Source organism: Ammodytes marinus, assembly GCF_949987685.1.
Source record: "Ammodytes marinus genome assembly, chromosome: 2".
NCBI classification, from domain to species: Eukaryota; Metazoa; Chordata; class Actinopteri; order Uranoscopiformes; family Ammodytidae; genus Ammodytes; species Ammodytes marinus.
Window position 1 is genome coordinate 9202107 of NC_137231.1, and position 20354 is coordinate 9222460.

At 44.1% G+C, this 20354-nt stretch overlaps 1 protein-coding gene across 2 annotated transcripts in view; it reads right to left on the bottom strand.

Annotated features, from left to right (window-relative positions):
• fbrsl1 (fibrosin-like 1) overlaps nucleotides 1-20354 on the bottom strand; it is a 190762-nt gene that overhangs the window by 129501 nt on the left and 40907 nt on the right. For both annotated transcript variants that reach the window (XM_080040480.1, XM_080040479.1), the window contains exon 3: nucleotides 18910-18945. In XM_080040480.1, coding sequence (XP_079896606.1) covers nucleotides 18910-18945 — 36 coding nt within the window. The remainder of the gene's footprint in view (nucleotides 1-18909; nucleotides 18946-20354) is intronic.

The following is a 20354-nucleotide window of genomic DNA, read 5'->3' on the forward strand; positions in this document are numbered from 1 at the left end:
CTCCGCAGGCTTTTCTCGCTGTGTTGATGTGTCCCTCGTCCATTTTAGAGGACGATGGATCTGTGTGTGTGTGTGTGTGTGTGTGTATGGGTTTGTTTGTGTGCCTATGTTGGTACAAGCAAAAAAGATGGAGGTGGTCCATGTGAGACAATTACATTTTTGCACTTTGCATTAAGCAACTTCATTCACTGGCTATTCTTTTGCAAAGTACAGTAATTTGGCCTCAAGTGTTTACTATCAAAAATGAATAAAAACGTCAACAGAGTTTATCCATGTGGTATACCTTTCCTAACTGTGCTTTATCAACCGTTCTACTGTACATTTGTTGCATGTGCTTTCAGAGCCAGGGAGATACTATATACTGTAGATATATATTTGCAGTAACCAGTATGTGAATATTGTTGTGACACTTCACCGCCTAATTACAGGTGTCCTGGGGGGTGTGTGTGTGTGTGTGTGTGTGTGTGTGTGTGTGTGTGTGTGTGTGTGTGTGTGTGTGTGTGTGTGTGTGTGTGTGTGTGTGTGGGCTGTACTGAAGGGGACAGATGAGGAGGAAAGGGTGAGAACAGCAGGGATTCTCAACAGCAAGCTGTAAATGGTCACACCAACGACAAACCCCCTCCTGCCCCCACCCAACCACCAACACAAACACAGAGCCACATTTATTCCAACTGTGGTAATTGCCACGCCGGCTCATTTGTGCTTGTCATTTCTCCTGATAAGACTGCAGTATTAAAAATGACAAAAGATTGATACACACACTCTTTCCTCACACACACACACACACACACACACACACACACACACACACACTGCATCTCCCGGTGTCCACAAGGCATGCGAGGGCGGAGCTGTTATGGCAGATTCTACAGGCGAGATACAGGGGAAATGTGATTTCACACGTTTTGTTTTTCAGAGACGAAACAACACAATGTGGCATAAAACAAAGAAAAAAAAGTTTTTGGCAGTGTGATGTCTGGGTGTAAATGATGCTGTGAAACTGAGAAAAATTATTGTTGTCTTACTTGGAGGGGATAAGTGTGAACAAAACACAAATCTGCCTAACAACCTAACACTGTAATTATCTGTCTATCTATCTGTCTGTCTGTCTGTCTGTCTGTCTGTCTGTCTGTCTGTCTGTCTGTCTGTCTGTCTGTCTGTCTGTCTGTCTGTCTATCTATCTATCTATCTATCTATCTATCCAACACATTCAGCCTTAATGTTTTATAATGACTATACAAGAATGTTTCTTAACAAACAGCGACAACAACAACAAAATCAGCCTACACTGTTGGAACGGCAGCATGCATTAGAATGTCACAGCTCCATCCATAACCAGCCATATCATCATCACTGATGTGCTGTGAAAATGGAACAAATCTTCATTCTTACATCAAATATCAACAAAGGAGGACGAGAGAGAGTCGCCAGAGTTAATTGGGAGCGGTGTTATGGACAGAATAGTAATACGGCGTATGGCGGGGAGAGTGGAGGAACGAGCTGATGTCTGGTCTCCAAATGAAAGGAAACAGCGCATTCACAGTTCATTACCACTTCCCTTCTCTCGCTAATCACAACACAAGGCACAGCAATGTGTCAACAAGGAAGTGGTTTTCTTCATATATTTTTTTTACTGAGAATATATAGATGTGTGAATGTGTGACGGAGAGCATGGGGTTGGACCATGTTATATTCGTACATGTACGTGTGTAACTGTGTAAGGGTGTGGACAGTATGTGGTTAGGAGTTGGTGTTTGCTTGTATGTGTGCAGCAGTGTGTGGCTATGTGTTATGGCGTGTGAATATATCTGCAGAACACATCAATCCTATCAAGTCATTCACACTACTGAATTACACTTAACCAACCAACTGAAAGGTGGCCTGTAAAGCAAAGAGCTTTATATGTAAAGCTTTGCTCAGGCATTTAAAGGATAAGGGGAAAAAAAGATGATGGGGCTTGGAGTTAAAGTGTAGAAAAAAACCTTAATTATACTTAGAAAGATAGATATTTTTGCAGTCGAATTATAAAGGTTTTCATATTCCAGCTTCATCCTCTAGGAACAAATACATATCTGGAACCTTTTGAAAGAATCAGCGCCCTTCCACAGAGCTGACTGGGTGAGTGCTTTCTGTTGCCTCACACTTCAGACAGGCAGCAGGAGGAGCCCAGGGAGGCCACAACTCATTTCTGCCTTTCTCTGGGCTAACGCCGGTTATTAGCTGGAATCAAATGATCCAACACTTGTGCCATAGGCAGAAGCTCAGTGTGTGTGTGTGTGTGTGTGTGTGCACGTGTGTGTGTGTCATGAGAGAGAGAGAGAACGAGAAAGTGAAAGAGAACTGCAAAAATTCCATTAGAGGAATCTAAAGGCATCACACATAATGGATAGGCCATGACCCATGCCTGAAAAACCATGGCGCTCAAAATTAAAAGTATTTTTCAACTCAGATTGTGCCCTCAGAGGATCTTTATATGGCCCATATGAGATGAGTTCCATTTGCTTTTAAGATGGCGTCTGAATCATTCTAACTGACCCTGGTTGCTAAGACACCGTGCAATATACTGTATGTAAAATCAACACCGAAGGCATTTTACTGTGATGTCTTTCGAATAAGACTGTAACACTTAACCCCACACATTGACTAGAAAAATAATGGAAGCAGTATAACAGTAAAGCTTCATAGTGCTGGCCACCTGGCTATTGTACGTCCAAAATGCATTACATTTTAGCTCTATTTTGGTGTCAGAGTATCATGGCTAGATTTAATGACATTAACACAGCAGTCATTTTTTATATTTTTGAAAAAGGATTATCATTGCATCTCTTCTACATATCTTACAACTGTCTTAATTACTTTCCATTAACTGTTACATGCCAGATTATAACAAAGCAGAAATATACTGACACATACTGACTAAATACATAATAGCATGGTACATACACATACTATGTTGATACTATGAAACACAGTGTTCAGCTCATGCATTCCAATCTGTTGTTTGTGTTGTTGTTCCTGTTCCAACATGGGGCTGGATTCCTGTACCTAGACTCAAAGCCATCTTCTTATTTGTTCCTTGTCATTTTGTGCCTTTTGTTTCCACATTCTACTCTGTCAGCCACTATGGCTAGGCAGCTAATTTGCCCTCCAAAGTTGTTATTCCACTGCTCCTTTCACCCCCCCTCTCTCTCTCTCAGTGGCAGTTTGGGCAGGATCCTGGGTGAGAGCTGGCCCTCATTACTCTCTGCAGAGTCTTTTGGCCTGAAGGCTGCAGTGTCTTGTCCTCCGTTCCCCCAGTCCCAGTCTCAGTCTCACTGTCATGCTGTGGGCTACAGCCTTATCTCCCTGTTCCACAAAGCTCCTGTGGATGTCTGCAACTATGCACTCGCTAGCGCCTTGTTCCCAATCATCTCCTTCCCACGTCGGTGAAGTCAGAACATTGTGCCAACTTGCCCCCACAATTAGGACAGGAAGACAGTATGTGGTGTAGTGCTGTGAGAGGTTAGGGCAAATGGCAGTTCTATTCATAAAGCAGCTAATGGGGCTATTTTTCATTTAAATTAAAGCTATAGTGCGTAACTTTTTCATATAAATAAAAGTTTGGTTACATTCCATTGCCATTGATTTTAACAGACTGAATGTTCGGAACATTGCTGAACTATGTGAACAATCACAAATGCAATACACTCACTGAAAGCGGATATCTGTTCAGGTAATGAAAAATATAACAAAATTATAAAATTACAAAAGACAGGCCTTTGTGCTTGAGGTTGTATACGAATAAATAGAAAACCGACAGAAAATCAATTTCCTGCTGCATACGAAGACCGAACATGATTGTAGCAACAGGGAAAAGCTTGCAGCTATGTCGTATTTGTGATGAACACAGTGTCACAAATTTAATATGGACACGTATAGTAAATAGACGAACTGTCTCACAAGTTCATCTGCATTTTGCGAGGTCATTTCCGATTTGGCATTCAACCCTCTCGATCCAATTTAAAGAGAATGTGTAGTGTCAGAGAGGAGAGGAATTTATTCCGAGCCAATAAAAAACAGGCGCTGGGTGAAAATCACCATGGGCAAGTCATTAAAAGTGGGAGAAGAGCCGGGTGTGTGGAAATGGCTCATCGGCTCCCCGGGTGCTACTCACGACGAGAGACCTGGAAACGTCCACCGCGGCCCTGATGAATTGAGCCATAAAGGCGATTGGCTCAAATGAATGTCTGCGCCTCCGAGGCAAAAACACATCCGTTTGATTTGAATACATCACTGTGTGGAAAACGACTGCGTGCTCAAACCTGGAAGAATATGATTCACGGGCATAAACAAGAAGATTTTCACTGTGGCTCAGTGTGCATTCCAACATCAAACCTGGCTGGCGAGTGAGACAAACCAAGCCTGTGGGATACATAAGCCTTCATTACCGCACTGCTACTGGTTGTCAGGTTATGGATGCAAGGCCTCGGGTGCAATGTGTGATTTTGGAGCAGCGGCTGCCTGCTAATTACCAACCACGGCAACACGCAGCCATTAAAAAGGCAACCCCGAGTGTCTGCTGAGCTAATTTGTCTAATTACATCTTTGTAACTTATGAAAAGGCCTAACATTACCCTGAAGGCTTGCTTTCTGAGCACGAGCTGCATAGATGGTAAATGAAAACTTTGCCGTCTTACCGCAGCCATATACAAGTGCCTCGATAGCTGCGGGGCACTTTGAGTATAGGAAAGATGTTGTGGGGGAGGTGGCAGAAACCCCGTTGGGCGATGCTGTAACTATTTCTATAGCCCAGAGATTCCTCTCCCATGGGACAGCCACCCACATCCTGCCGACAAACCTCTTGTTTATTTTTCTCATCATTAATGTGGCTTTTTCAAAATGTATCAGCAAAACCAATATTTGGTGCCAGTTATGAGATGCGCAGGCTCCCAGTCAGTGTAATAGATTTTGACTGAGCCGTCACAGCGATGAGGGCCTATGGCAGCTCTGCTAACAAGCATCTCTAATGGGAGGGGGAAAGAGAAGTTGGGCGGAACCTTTCCCGACATGTGTCAATTTGCTGAAATTTGAAAGCCTAAACAAACTATTTTTTTCTCCAATTATAGTGAATGTGAAATGCGAAAAATGGTTAATAGTTGAGTGTTGTGTTTGGGAACAATTTACATCCAAAGCATCCGGGTCGCGATATCTCACATATGTTGGTGAGCAAATCAAATGACTGTGCTGGTTAGTTAATAACTTAAACACACCATCATATCACCTCAGCTTGAATGACTGCAACGGAATGGTGCACGTTATATCAGAGATGATCACATGTAGAGAGGATAATAATAGCAGACTCAGACAGAAAGAGAACAAACAGGATGATGCCATCTTCCGCCTTCCTTCCTTCCTTCTCGCCCTTCTCAACCACGAGATCGCCTGGTTGGCTGTGATAGCATCTCTGAGTGTCAGCCTAGTAGCTCCCAGGAGCCGAGCAGCTTAGCTATTCTGGTGCCAGATCTCCTGTCTACGTGGGGCCCGGCTCATTTGGCCCCTGGAGCACCGCCTCCTATTCAGAGTCCCACGTGTCTGACCGTAACAGGGCCCAGTGCCAGTGACTCACCACCATGCAGCCAAATAGAGGTAACGCCAGACAAACTGGCACAATTGTCAACATTGGAAGAAAAAAAAGAAAGTAATTTGGATGTGTAAATTCATAGGCTTGTTTGCCAAAAAAAGAAATGCTTAAAATGATAACAGTTAGATAAGATTGAAAAAGTGTTGACCTTGTTTGCTCTGAACAAATCTGAAAGGGAAAAAAAGGTTGTAAGGACACTTGAAGAATCTCTGTCTTAAATTTGCATTGAGAAGATAAAGCAATGCCAGTGTGGTTTTGTAATGCGTCAGCGTTGAGTCAACCCACTCATTTGTGGAGAGCGTGGTGCACTCGGGGCCAGCCAGGGATCTGTCAACTGAAACCTAAACACAACCTCAGAGATCTGATGAGGGCCATGCTATCTCTTCTCCTTTCTACTCGCCTCGCCTCAACTCTTTCTCACTGCCATCTCCACTGTCTTTTTTTTCTAATCAGGTGAGATTTTATCAGGCCCCCTCTGTCAGTAACCGCTATCGGTTGTGAAATTTCAGAAGGCGAAGCGTGTGGGAACCACAGTATCAGTTGTGCTCATCTCACCCAGCACCTTTACAGACGCGCAGGCGGTTTCTGAAAAGGCGAGAAAAGCTTCACAAAGAGCAAATCGGGAGGCCCAGTTGAACACAAACCGACAGTGGAAATATATCACACAATGTACAACCTTTTTTTACTCTGTTTTCTCTCTATTCTGTGCTTGTTTTCTTTGTGTAAAACCTCTGTCAGACTGCACTGGCTCATTGCAGGATCGATTTACAACCTCTAGAAATAACATTTGGGGAGAGGCCTCCAATTGAATGAATATGCCGAGCAGATATGGAGAAGAAATGTGAGATGTAATAGTCTGCTGACTGGCTTAGAAATCGCTATCAAGCAGACCATTCTTAGTCATGAATACAAACACCTGAAGGACAAACAAATGAACCTGAATGACGGCCTCTCCCCGTGGGCCCCCACATTATGTGCACTACAGCAACATTCACTGCAAGAGTATTCTTCCTCAAGCTTAACTGATGCTGCACATTCAATATCGCCATCAAGTTAATTCTTAGCACTTACAATTGAGCGGGGCTTATTGAATTTCAGGGTTCCGATAAATACAGCATGAGCTCCCAGCACGGATGCACGCTAACACAAAGTAATCCCCTGGGTGCTACTGAGATGCACTCTCTCTCTCAGTGAACAGAAATGTAATCTAGCCTCAGCACTGGGGTTCTGATCAACAACTTGAAATCTTAGTATGCGCTGGTAAAAATGTGGGTGGGGAAAGGAATGAATGAAACTGCTCTTAGTTATGACATTTTTGTCAATTTCATTTGACATGACATTTTGAACCCCTGGAACAGAAACAATGTTTGGTTTCCTCATCCAAGTGATATTCTTTAAAAAAAAAAAGGAAAAGAAGGTAAGGGAATGTTTGCACTTGGACTAGGACTCACAAAATTGAAGTACTAATTTCTAATAGGTGATCTGTTCTTGTCCTCCTGATCCCTGGAGGTACTTCCATCTCCTTTCTTTCCTCTTTCCAAATGCATTAGCATAGCTAGCAGTGCCGGGGCTTCGGTGGCTCCATCAGTAATGTCATGGGCACTTTAACATGATGAAGCACGCCGCGGCCCCGCTGGCATGAATAATTCACATTACCACGCGCCCAGAGAGAGAGAGAGAGAAAGAGAGAGAGAGAGAGAGAGAGAGAGAGAGAGGGATCGACTTTGCAACAAGGAATTGTGGGAACAGATGTGTGATTTTTAAGGCGCACAGGCCTCTGTTTTGGGTGAGCGAGCAATTTTAATTCAATTTGATATTTCTCTTTTAAAGTGAGACGAGACCTTGAGGTAGGCCAGGGGAAATGAATGGGGGGGGGGGGCATGGTTATGGGGTGGGAGGGGAGAGGGGGTGGAGGTCCTCCTTACTATCCATCACAGTGGCACTTCAATGATTGTCAAATAAGTAGCCCTGTCCAAACCCATCTTTTATCATTATGTAGGAATACATCTATCTGGGGATCACATCATCCAGCACATGGGAGGCTTTCATCTCATATACATGATAGTGAGGCGATATGGAAATGGGATACATGATAGCAGAATGGCTTGGATGGGGAGATGGATTCACCTCACTGGCTGGGAGAATGGACCACTATTTGATTTGAGCAAGTCTTGTCTATTCTGTCAGTCTTGGAAATAGAAAAACGTACAAGCTACCGCTCCCATTACAATAAACACGGTCTCTCTCAACTTAATGCAACACATCATTTCTTGTCTACTCAAAGCTACAGAATAGCTCCTCAAGTGGCACTGACAAATCTTTCTTTTTGCAAAAACATGTTCCATTAAAAGCCCTGGAAATACTTAACATAATATTTTCCATGGTTCTGATGCTTTAAGGTTTAGGCCGTTAACACATGCTACCTCTAAGGCCCCTTGGCTCCAAAGCTGACGTGAGAACTTTCATGTAAATAATTCAGCAAAGGTGGGTGAGAACTCGTGGCACTGGATTAAGGAGGCTGTGCTTGCAAAAGCTGCTCTCAATCCATTTCCAAATTGTCACGGGGCCTTCTAAGAGGCAAAACAAACCCACCTTAATCTCTCACTAATCATACTTAAGCATGAATGTTTCATGTGGAAACGCCTGGTTACAATTTAGAGGCTTTTTCCTCATTCCTGGGGTAACCCTGTTAAAATCCAGAAATCCTTTTGGCCACAACAAAGACGAAATGTGATGTATAGACATCAGATGTGGTACGGTGCACACTGCACGTAAGTAGGAGGAAGCAGAACGCCACATTACAGACACCATGTTTGTCAACTACATGAAAACACAGCCGATAATGAATGTGTGCTGCCAAATTTTCAAGATGTGCCAAAAGATAAAGCTGTTATAAACAAGAAAAAAATAACAACTTCAGTGATTGGTTGTGATTAACATCAGTGTTCTTACTTGTGTCTCAGAAAATTCAAATTACAAGCCTGATGTTGGCAATGCCAGGGACCAACCTAATATTATTATTATTCGAGACGGCGCATATAACCCAACGGTGGGATGATTACATTTGACTTGCAATGATTTTCCCCCCTGCATGAGAAAACAACAGCTTGGAAAAACTAATAGACGTATTCCCCAAAGTAGCTTTGTTGCTCCTGCGTTGCCTTAAACAAATCTCATCAGCGCGGTGAAAAATGTTTTGATTTCTGCCGCACGTAGAACACGGAGATAAAAGTCCAACCCATCTGTCCCTCAACTTTGTGGGGTGCAGTGCGGTAGAGGGGAAGGATTTATCACGCACGGCACGGTAAAGTGCATCTGCATTTGCCACACTTCTCCCGCTAGCGTCATTATCCTGGTCTCCTATCACTTCCCCAGCTGAGCCTTCCTTTTGGAACCAGGGGGCTGACACATCGACGGCAGGTAAACACCTTTAAAAGGATCTGACGCACCGTAATGGAAGAGAAAAACACTTCCGTACTGTAGGCGACCCCTGGCACTGTACTGGGCCTATGGGGGGAGTAAGCCATTGTCTGGTGTCACCTAATTGGATCAAGTTTGTGTGTAGAACAGATGTGTATGGCTGGCTGGCTGAGGTAAACACTGGACCAGAAGATGCCAGGGCTGAAATTGCTTTGAAAATCGTTTCTGCCTACATGGAACCAGTGAGAAAAGCGAGGGGGAAATACAGTATAAAAGAACATTTGTGTCTCAGTCTGAAAAAAGTAATAAACACTTTTCCCTTTGGTGTGGATTCAAAAGGGTCCATATTTTCTTTTGTTCATTCAAGGGCCCAGCCATATATCTTGTGAGAAAGAGAATGTGTTGTACACGGAGATTCATTTGGAACAAGGCTGAGGTAGTTAGCAGGGCAGTGCTCGTGGCATAAGTGATGATCCTTGGCAAAGGACAAATTACACCTTGGAAACCCAGTATTGCTGATCTAATTAACAGCCGGCCAAAGGTGTTGTCAGGGTCTGATAGATTTCACCTTGGAGCCGTAAAAGTGAGAAACACGGGCATAAACAAAGAGATGAAGAGAGACACGGCGAGAGACGGAAGCACTATTTCCAATCAAGCATCTGCCTTCCCCTTTTCCGACACAGCTCGATTTAACCTTGAAGAGTAATGAGATCTGACTTGCTTAAATGTTAGCATTCTTAAATCATCAGGAAGTGCCTCCGAGGAGCCGATAATCACTGTGCCAAATTGCTGCGCTCGCTAATTTCATTTCTCCCCAGCATTTGCTTGCAGTTAGTGTCGATTATTCAAGAACAGGCATTTAATGCTGCCAGGTCCCAGGGGTGTTACATTAAAATGTAATAACTTGCAACATAAATGAAAACAAAAACCATTACTTTCTTCTTACTCCCCCCCCCCCCACAAACACACACACACATTTCTTCCCTCCTCCATTTTCCTCCGCCACCTCTCTCTCTCTCTTCCTCCACCACTCCCTCCTTCCATGGTGGGAGTTGGAATCTAATTCTCAGCCCATCTGGCAGGCGTAATGAAGGCGGGCCGGGCTTGCGGTGCCCTGCTGCCACGGCTCGGTGGAGCAGGAGGCTAGCTGGCAGATTGGTCCAGGATGAGTGGAGGGGAGTCGGGGAACCCGCTGCGTGAGTAAAGCCGGCCCAGTTAATCTCCCATGTGTCCTGGTGTGATCGGGGGCCAAGGCCAACCACACGCTGAGGGCACAGCGGATCATGTCTGGAGCAGGGATGTTTCGTGGGCTAGTAGGCGCTGGTGGTATCCATTTACATTTCCTGGCGTTTAGCGGATCCTTCTAATCAAAGCAACTTTCAATGAGTGAAACAGTGAAATACCCTTCAACTAGCCCTTTGTATGTTTTCACTGCAAACCCACCGAGGGCCCATACAGCAGTGATTCAAATCAAACAACTGCATGCGGTGTGACACTGAACATATTGAATATGTGTATATTTTGCATTACCACTTTGATCCAAAGCTTCTATTAGATTATGTGATAGTGTAGCGACTCAAAACTTCGCAAATAAGACTACAGGTCTAACTTTGTTAAACAAATGTCAGAGCATACAAATATCCAAACAGGTGAATTTAACCCCAACAGGTGCAGCCGCAGAGGAAAACAAAAGACAAATAGTGTCTTAGCACCATCTGGCACAGACAGAAGTGCATACCAATTTACATATGGTCAAACATGTAAAATAAATGTGAGGGAGGGCTGCACCACCACTTAAAAGGTGTAGTAGATGAACACAAGTAAGTATATCTTTATTTTGTAACAAACTATATTGCACAGAATACTTACTGTAATTTTTTTTATTTTTTTTCTACTTGAATGTATTTGATATACAAAAACTAATGTTGTTGGCTTTCACTTTCACTTTTTCACAGGAAATGGAATCCGAAGTGCCATACATTATTGTTGTATAATAATACTGTTGAAAGCATAATATTGTTGCACTGTTGTGATATATTTCCAATGTGTCTTCCAGGACTGCTGAAAAATATCTTGTAGCAAACTACTGGGTGAGTGCCACTGCAAGACACTGGAAAGCCAACGCAATTATGATAAATCTCCTTTATCTAAACACAAACTCCTCTCCAATCGCTGCGATCTGCCTGCCGTGTGTGAAGGCACGTAGGGGGGAAGTGGCAAGGCAGCCCAAAAACCATGGTGTGAGACCTGCAGATGCAAACACAGGCCTATGTGTCTGTGTCAGTGTGTTTATATACACAGGTGTTAACCAATGTGCTTTATTAAGACATGTTGCTATGCCCTTAAGAAGCTTTTTTTTTGCAATCTAGTCAGCACCCACATGCTAGATGAGCACAAAACAGGAAACCTGTAACCTGCTTGGTGCCACTATCTGCCCAAAGGCAAAACCACAGCATAGGCAGGGCAACACAGAGGCACAGCAGCCAGACAAAGATAAAGAACAAACATCAGATCAGGCAGACAGAAAAAGAACAACAACTCATCCACAACAACAGCATTGCAGGAAGCTAGGCCGACAAAAACAGCAGGTTTCCCTAAGCTGTGCCTAGTCCTCTGGAGAAACCACAACACTGTCATTAACAGTTACTCTCCTCATAAACACACCGGCATCAGCTGGAGGTATAATTGCCCCTGCTTCTCCTGTAATCTTATACCTTACCTGCTGTTACTGTCAGACACCTTCTCCGGAGAGACAGACAGAGAGAGATAGAGAGAGAGAGATGGGAGTGGGGGTTGTGGTGTGTTGTGTTGTGGGTGTGGTGATGTTGGAGACATGCTAGGTGTTGCTTGTGAACTGTCAGATACAAGGTAAGTAAAAGTAAAATGAGCGTTGTACAGAGAGAATAGAAAAAGGAGAAAACACATGCCGGAAAAAAATCAAATGAGAGTATGTTGCTCGCTGAAATCCCAGGAGCAAGGCTCAGGGGCTTCCAATGGAGGCAAATCCAGGTTCTTTTCGTTGAGTGATTAGAAGACGAGTGGCAGAACATGACCTACTTGGTATAACTTTTTTTTTGTACAGGTTTTTCCAAAAAAAAGGTACTCATGATGTGAGTAGAGGTAGAGAGGCGGGTGGAGGGGGGAAGGGGGGTTAGCCCTAATGGATTCATAGAAACATTACAGATAGCAGGAATAATTTGCCAGGGGGGTGTTTGTGAATATGAAAAAAAAAAGTCTCTTCATCTCATGACCTCTCAAACTCAAACAAGGGCTCGCAGTCATCCTCCTATGCTCCGACTTTGCAGCCAAAAGCACAGACAGATGCGTTTGATCCTACATATATGCAAGGTTGAAATGGAAAACAAAACATGAATTAAACATCACCCGACACCCTCTAAAGGCTACAAGAGGAGGTTTTTAGTACCTTTAAAATTAGCCCAGACACTGTGGTGGGAGGTGTGATTGTTGAGAGAGCCTGAAAACGAAAAAAAAAGAATAAGCTTCTGAGAGGTAGCCTCCTCAATATCTGACCGAAAATGGGAAAGCGTTGTCTCTTTTCTCTGCACTATTTCAATATCTCATACTGGGAATCCTCCTAGGCCATGAAAAAGGAGCACTTGAACATAGAGATGGTCCTGCATCTGGCTTCCTGTTAATTTCAGGCTTTGTTTGTGCTGTGTCGGGGGGCTCTTGTGGGTTTGTGGGGGACCCGCAGGCCTTTTGTCTCATCATTGAGGTGCTTTCTGCTATGCACCTGAAGCGCTATGTCGTCGGCGTATGCCTTTTTGTTCTACCTCTCCATGTGAGATTTGGTCATAGGGTCGCGGTATTACAAGCAACACAACTATCACAGGTACACCGCTGTTTGTTTCTCCCACAACAACAACAACTGTTGGCACTCAGGAGAGACACCGGCGCTGAATCTCTATGCCAGTCAGAGAAAAGAAGGTGTTTTGTGAGGAAGAAAGGGTGTAGAATGACATGTGTTTCTGCCAAAACTAAAATGGCCTCCTATGGATTCCTTAGGGGGCCATTGACAATGCTTCAATCCCTGCTTCTTTAAATGACACAGACTAATATTACACTTGTGGCCCTGAATTAATAAGCTGCAGCGATGATAAATCTCTATGATTTATTGGGTTCCCTCCAGTGTATAATCAAGTTGAATTAAGAAAGGGAGAGCGAGTCAGACAAAGGGAGATTGGAAGAGACAAGAGACATAACTGGGTCTGAATTGAGACACAATAGATGAGGCCCGTCCACTGCGCAGCTGAATGGACAGGCTTTACATACTGTCGCTTGGAATGAGAAGTGTGAAACAGTCAGCCGTCAAAATCAGTGGGTGTTGTGTTAAGCAGAAGGCAAGCGATTAAAAAACCCAAAAAGTTCAATGTGCAGCCTGCCGCGAAATATGACATATGGAACTGCCAAAACAGAACTAGCAGACGTTCTTTGCTCCCCCCCTAAAACGATGTATTTCATTTTGGAAGCACAAATTCCCCATAAGGGGCATTTTATGAGAATATCACACCTCTATGGAAGTCTCATCCCACAATCCACAGGAGGCTTTCTCTCTCCCCCTTGCCTGCTTCTGGTGGGCTGCCATCATATTCGTTCCCCGTTCCCAGATAGATGTTTGTAATTGGAGCTCTAATTTATGATCGGGCCTTGGTGCGGGATAATGATATGGAGCATTGTAATTTGCTGATGCAAATTGTACGTTATAATGGGGAGCCATAAAAGCCCCGGCAACATCTCGGAGACTTGCCAAACACCCTGAGCGTTCATTACAGCCCTCATTAAAACATCCACGTCGGCTCTGGGAGCTCTTACAAATGGAAGGAGCATGTAATTGCCGCTTGATTGTGGTATATGTAACATATGATAAAGTGGAATTACCACTTTATTTGTCTACAGTGTCCGTGAAACTTAATGGGGAGAAAGCTTGCAGTAAACAAATCCTTGGTGCATTATTTTGATTGCTACGTTATAGGGCTATTTGTTTAAAGTGGGGCAAATGTGAGTTAGGGGACAGTGCATCCAGGACAAACTAAGAATGATGATTATCAAGGCTATGGGCTGTGGGGGATACAACTAATGCTTTTACCCATGAGAGCCTGTGTTTCATTTGAACTAACTGCAACATGGGTGAGAGCATAGAGCTTTAGTCTGGGAATACATTAACTGGATTCAATATAAGGAAAGATCAGTATTGTTCTTTTTCATTAGCAGGCACCAAAGTCATCATCATAAATTTGCTTTAAGGGCAATAGAAGTAGATTGAAATAGGTCAGAATGAACCCCTGGAGAAAAAATATTTCGTACTAATGCCAATTTGGGCCTTTGGAGTATTGCTTCCGGCCATTTCCAACCATTGATCTCAATTCAGTCCAAGCAAACTGGGTATATGTGGATTGGAACACAGTGAAGCTCAACGTCACAGCTTTTAAGCAGCCTTAAGAGCAGAGCCAAGTGGCAAAAGCAATTAAGAGTTCATTTAGAACAACTGAACTATGCCGGGGCTGGTTTTTCCTGAGGCACGGTGCACACTAATTCAGAGTGTCGCCTTTTTTATTCAAAGGACCTCTCCCAGAGCCCCCCTTTGTGCTGGTGCAGCTCTAATACATCTCCATTAGAACAAAACCCAGATCTGCATTGCTGAAAATTAACTTTCCCTCCTCAACTTCTGAATGATAGCAGGCCTCTGCCACCAAAGCCGTTGTGCTCAGCCACTGGAAAAGGGATTTTCAACGTGCCATTCAGCCGGGGCCCCCAGAAGCCTGCAGTCCTTTATCTGCACCACCGTTGATTGATGTGTTGTGGGCCCTGCTGTGGTTAACAGCAATTTTTATCTGTTGCTAGCGGCAACAGCCCCAGGTCCCTGGTGCGCGGGGAGCAGCATGGCCCCAGGATCTGAAGCCGGACCGCACACAGGGATAAACAAATAGCTTTTCCAAGGCAGACAGCTCCTCAAAGAGAGGCCCCTGACAGCCAGCGCCCCACCCCAAGGCCAGCACAATGTCAGGGTCCCAGCCCACTCATGCTGGGCCCTTGCTTTCCTTCACTAATTTTCACCATGTGCAAAGCCGGTGGTATGGAGACATCTGCACACCCTACTGAAAAGTAAGCAGAGAGAGGCAGACAGAGTGATGTACACAGAGAGCGAGAGAGAGGGAGGGAGGGAGAGAGTGACAGGGAAACTCACAAGAGATTCTGTGCCATGGCTTACTGTTAAAGCTCTGTGTGTCAACTTTGGTGAAATGACCCCAAATAAATCTAAAATCTTTTATAATAATAATATCATTTACACTCAATTTCCTTTCAATTGCCGTGTCGAGCATTTAATCCACTGCATCGGCGTTGTTTTGTTAAATAAGGCGTGAAGCTTCTAATGGCTTCTATTATAATTACGTGACATAATCCTTGTATTCGATAAAGATCTTGTATAAACGGCTTGTCACTCCGACTGGGGAAGTGTATTTGCCACAATGTGGAGGTTGTGAATGCCAAATCAATTAAAACAAACACTGTTTAAGAATGCACAAGTGACTGCTCTGTTTAGAGTGCAGACTCATTTAGCGTTAAATATGATTATGACAACCCGAGCAAGGGGAATGAAGAACGGATGTGTCTCGGAGCTCCGAGCGCTCTCGCTCTCAACCCAAACACAACGGCTAAGGTTTAACTGTCTCTGCAATGATAAACCCCCCAAAAAAACAGACTATTCAGATTAGACTGTCACAGACAAAGCACTGTGCTTTTATCGCGCGTGAAAACATGAGCCGTACTGTAGCTTGGCCTTGGGATGGTTTTAAAGACCGGGGGAGGTGGGACACTGGAGCTCAATCACTTCATCTGAAAGAATAAGGGAAGTGTGTGTTGTCTTAAACATCTCCTCCTATACAGTATATCCAGGCCTGGGGTAGTGACAGGATGGGCTAGATAGTCGCGGTGAGATTCTTTGACATTTTCCCCCGTCCCTTACAGCCCCGTATCTCCCAGGCACAGAGGGGGGATGTTGGGTTCTTTATCAAGGAGCCCCCTCAGAGAGGATGATAAATGGCCAGAGCCCAGGCCACCATATCCACTGGAACAACAAGCAGGTATAGAAGTGAGCACAGGAAACAAGGCACAGATTATTGTCTCCCGACCAATAGCCCAGGCTATAATGAAGCATGCACAAAGCAGAAAGGGGCAGAGTATGGCCTGATAAACAATTCCATTTCCAGTCTTCCACAGAGAGCCAGATAGCGAGGTCTCTCAGTCCTGCTGCTACATATCGCTACTGGACGCACCGGTCCAGAGATTAGCCCTGAACCCCCTGAATGGGGAATGAAGGCTGGGTGGGGGTGTTAGGTCAGAGGAGGAGGGAAGTGATACCACGACTAGCAGTGTCATCACCTGGATAAACTCATCATGTTTAGATGAATTAAGGGCTTGTAGTATGTCGTACCCTATGGAGTGATATCCGTTTGTTGAGACAGAGACTGGATATTGGCATGGAATTACAGTCTATAACACTTGATGAACACTCTTCTATATTTGTGTTTTCTATTCATTTCTTATGCTTTAACTATGTATATAATGACTATATAATGATGTACTCTGTTGAATGATGTCCTAAAGTGTACAGTATAAGATCACCAAGGCACGTTTTCTGTTAGTTTAGTCTTTTAACAAAGTGAACAGTGAAGAAAATGAAATGAGGCAGAGCAAAACACAAGGACAATTTGTGCAGTTGAAGTATTGTACATATGTCACATATTTAATATGCAAAAACACAGTCAGAAGAACTGAAGCAGGAGACAAGGCATTGTATGCAACTGCTTAATCATTTTAACGCAGTACAAAGGAATTTGCGGTGTCCAAAACACTCTGGCGACTCAAATTTCCCCCTTTTCATGAGTATGGCACTAGAAAGCAGGAAACGTCCTATACATTCTTGTGTAAACCATTCAAATGAGGCCATTCGGCCCTGGCAGGCAACATAAGAAGAGAGGCATATGGAAGCATAAACACGACGAGGCGTTAGCTCCCATAGAAGTAAAGAACAAACTGTCAGGAGAGATTGCATTTCTTTACCTCTTAGTGCCTTGTGACAGATAACCAGCCCCCATCCACCACTAGCTTAGATGTTTGAGTGTTAGAGGAGGGACAGGCCAGTATATGCTGATCAGTGCCAGGGGCCAACCAACAAAGCAGATAGCCCTGTCCATGCTATTGGAGGCTGGTGGTGCTGCCTACGCCTCGCTGACCCTCACACAACCCCTCCCCACCTCACAAACAGCCCTCCACCCACACACAATCTCTCGCTCTCCCTCTTCCTCAAGCTATATAGCTCTATCCAGCCCCTGGCCTTCTCAGCGTCCTACTCCCCCCCCCCCTCCCATACCCGCCTAGCAAGCAGTTCCCTGGAGCAGCACGACCACACAGCCTATGCCCCCCCACCCCTCCCTCCGCCTTTGAAACCATCATACTGTAAAGCCTGAAGCACTTTTCAGATAAGGAGACCCCAGAAATCAAGCGGGCCCGGCAGCAGAGCAGATTGAGAGTCAGAGCTCAGCACCCAGGAGGTGCCTGGAGGCTAGTAACACTGCAGATAGCACCATTGGATGGCCAGCGAGGGGGAGACAGACAACGTAAAACTTCCTGCCCTCGTTACTGGACTTTCCTTTGCTTGAACAATAACCCCCGCCCCCCACGCTACTACCACTGAGACCCCCCACCCCACCCCACCTCCATCTCTCTCTCTCTCTCTCTCTCTCTCTCTCTCTGAATCCTCTGCCGTTCAGATAAAGAGAAGGCCTCGCTCCCCGCCGACTCAAACTGACAGCTCGAGCCAAAGGGCTCCGCAAAGCTTTTTTGGAAGGTCTTGTTTGTTTTCATCCATCTGTGAGTATGCGGCCGCCGGGGAATAGGAATGTGACATGTTCTATTAAAACAAAATATAAAAAAAAACAAAGATCGCTCAGAGATCAAGGTCTTTTGAAGTTAAGCTTTTGTTGGGCGCTTTAACTTGCAGTCCTTTGAGGCAGATTAACGACGACAAACCATTTATAGTTGTTTTGTTTGTCGGGATGATTGCTTCCAAGCTGCAATAAGAACTGCCATATGCCACTCATCAGCTAAAAGTAGCACACTTTAAAGAATGTTCCTCTCATGAGTTCCCCTTTAAGCAAAGGACATAAAGGACGACCGCTGTCTCTATTACACCAGAGACTAGACACATTGAAACAACGGTGATGGGAAGAGCACAAATTTACACTTCCAAAACACACGGGGGCAAGGCAACAGATGCTCTCAAGGAATAAAAATAGTCCTGCTATGACAATTTGAGAGCTGGGATATGTTTTTGAAAGGATTGGGTTGACGGTTTCTAAGGCATCACTAAATATCTCTCAGGGACACTTACCTTGAGCAACACTCTACATGTTTAATAACAAAAGCCATCTCACTGGCTCTTATTAATGTACAGTCAGTTCAGATGTTTCCAACAAATCATAAGAAATGTTTAACTGCTATCGATCTCGCTGAGGGTGTAAATGTACTTTAAGCCTTTAAAAGGCTTTTAGGCATACCGTCATATATGGGAGCAAGGAGATCATTTTTTGACAGTTACTGGAGATAGACATAAAAGTCAACCAGTGCTGATCGATGCCAATAAAACGAGGCTTTTTTTTCACCAAGGTAGCGCAGGACACCTTCCTGCAATTTAATCAGTCAGTCAGCCAGAATTAATGTTCCTAATATCATGATTTCTCCATTACTCTATTTAACATAATTAAAATGTCGAGCGCCGGGGCCATAAAGCAGGTCGTTGGAGATTGTAATTCTGCCGTAAAGCTATGAAGCATGAAAATGCCACTTACCGAGTAGCCGCGGCCTGACAGCGAGTGAGTGGAACTCTGTAGGGAGAGAGAGGAGAACAGGGATGACCTTTAAGGAGTGTTTCACTCGCTGACACAGACATGATGAAGCAGCGTCGCTTTAATATCAATATTCAGGTTAACCTTTTACGTGCCCGCCACACACCCCGCGCCCCGCACATAGCACTCCCATACATTCTGGCCTCTACTGTCGGGATAGCTGTGTACTTCTAGAAAAATATTCAATAAGGTCCTGTCATAACAGGTTAAGATAACCTTATTTATTTACTATAATTAAAATGGTGCACAATAGTTATCTTATATCCCTGTAAATGTATTTAAGCACACATTGAAATGCACATGCTCTGCTTAAAAATAGGATAAAATGGGATACATTACAAGGCAACTTCATGGTTATTGGCTAATCTTAACCAGCTGACTTTTTTGTAGACAGTATTGTTAATGCTCTTAAAAGTTCGATAATAAAGATAACGCAGGGCAGGTCAAGAAAAAGTTTCACCATTTCTTTGTTTGAACTCGATTATCTGCCGTCAACAGTGCCATCTGACATTGGTAGACATATGGGAGTGAATCTACAATTTTGCATAACAGGCCTGATATTACAACATACCTAATCTGCAAATATAGAGCGTATAAAAATAGCTCAGAAAACAGCTCATTTCCAAAATGCTCTTTATCCTTTTCACAAAAACACGTTATGTCATTGTCATTGTTTATGATTTGGTATAAAAGACAAATATAAACTGTTAACCTTTCAACTGTTCAAAGCTTAAACTATACACTGTCCTTCATCAGATGCGGTTTTTTAAAATAGTTTCATTTATTGCAAGATCTTTCTTTAAAATAGTGTCTCTATCATATTTTGGAACCAAACCAAACGTTTTTTTTTTGTTTGTTCTCGGGATCAATAACTCTTCACGCATGTAGGGAAGTGTTTTGGGCCCATCAAACTCCTCCTGTGTATTCTAATGCAGTCCTCTAAATACTGAATAAGAGCAGAATGGGGACAGAAAAAGCAGGGTTTTTTGTTCTCGTCTCTGGCTCTGTCTGTCAGCGCCCAGCACGAATACCAATCTCCTAAAAAACCCTCCCTCCACTTCCACTTTTCACTTCTTTTATTCCTCTGTCTAGATTGGCAATTTCTCCCCCCCCCCCTGGCCTCTGGAGGGGACTTTTCTGCTAGACCAATTTCATCCATAGGTCCACCTTCAATCCAAACGACCTCCCCCACACCTTCACCAGAGCTGCTGCTCTTGTTTTGCACCCTCTCCAAAAGCCCTCATCCATTCTCCCACACCTGCTTTAGGCCTCAACCCTCATCAACGCCTGTGTGCCCCTCTGATTCGCGGGACAGCTCCTGTGGTGACGATTAGGGAGGAGTCCCACTGCGAACCGGAAAGCAGACTGCGGGAATCAAAAGACCATTC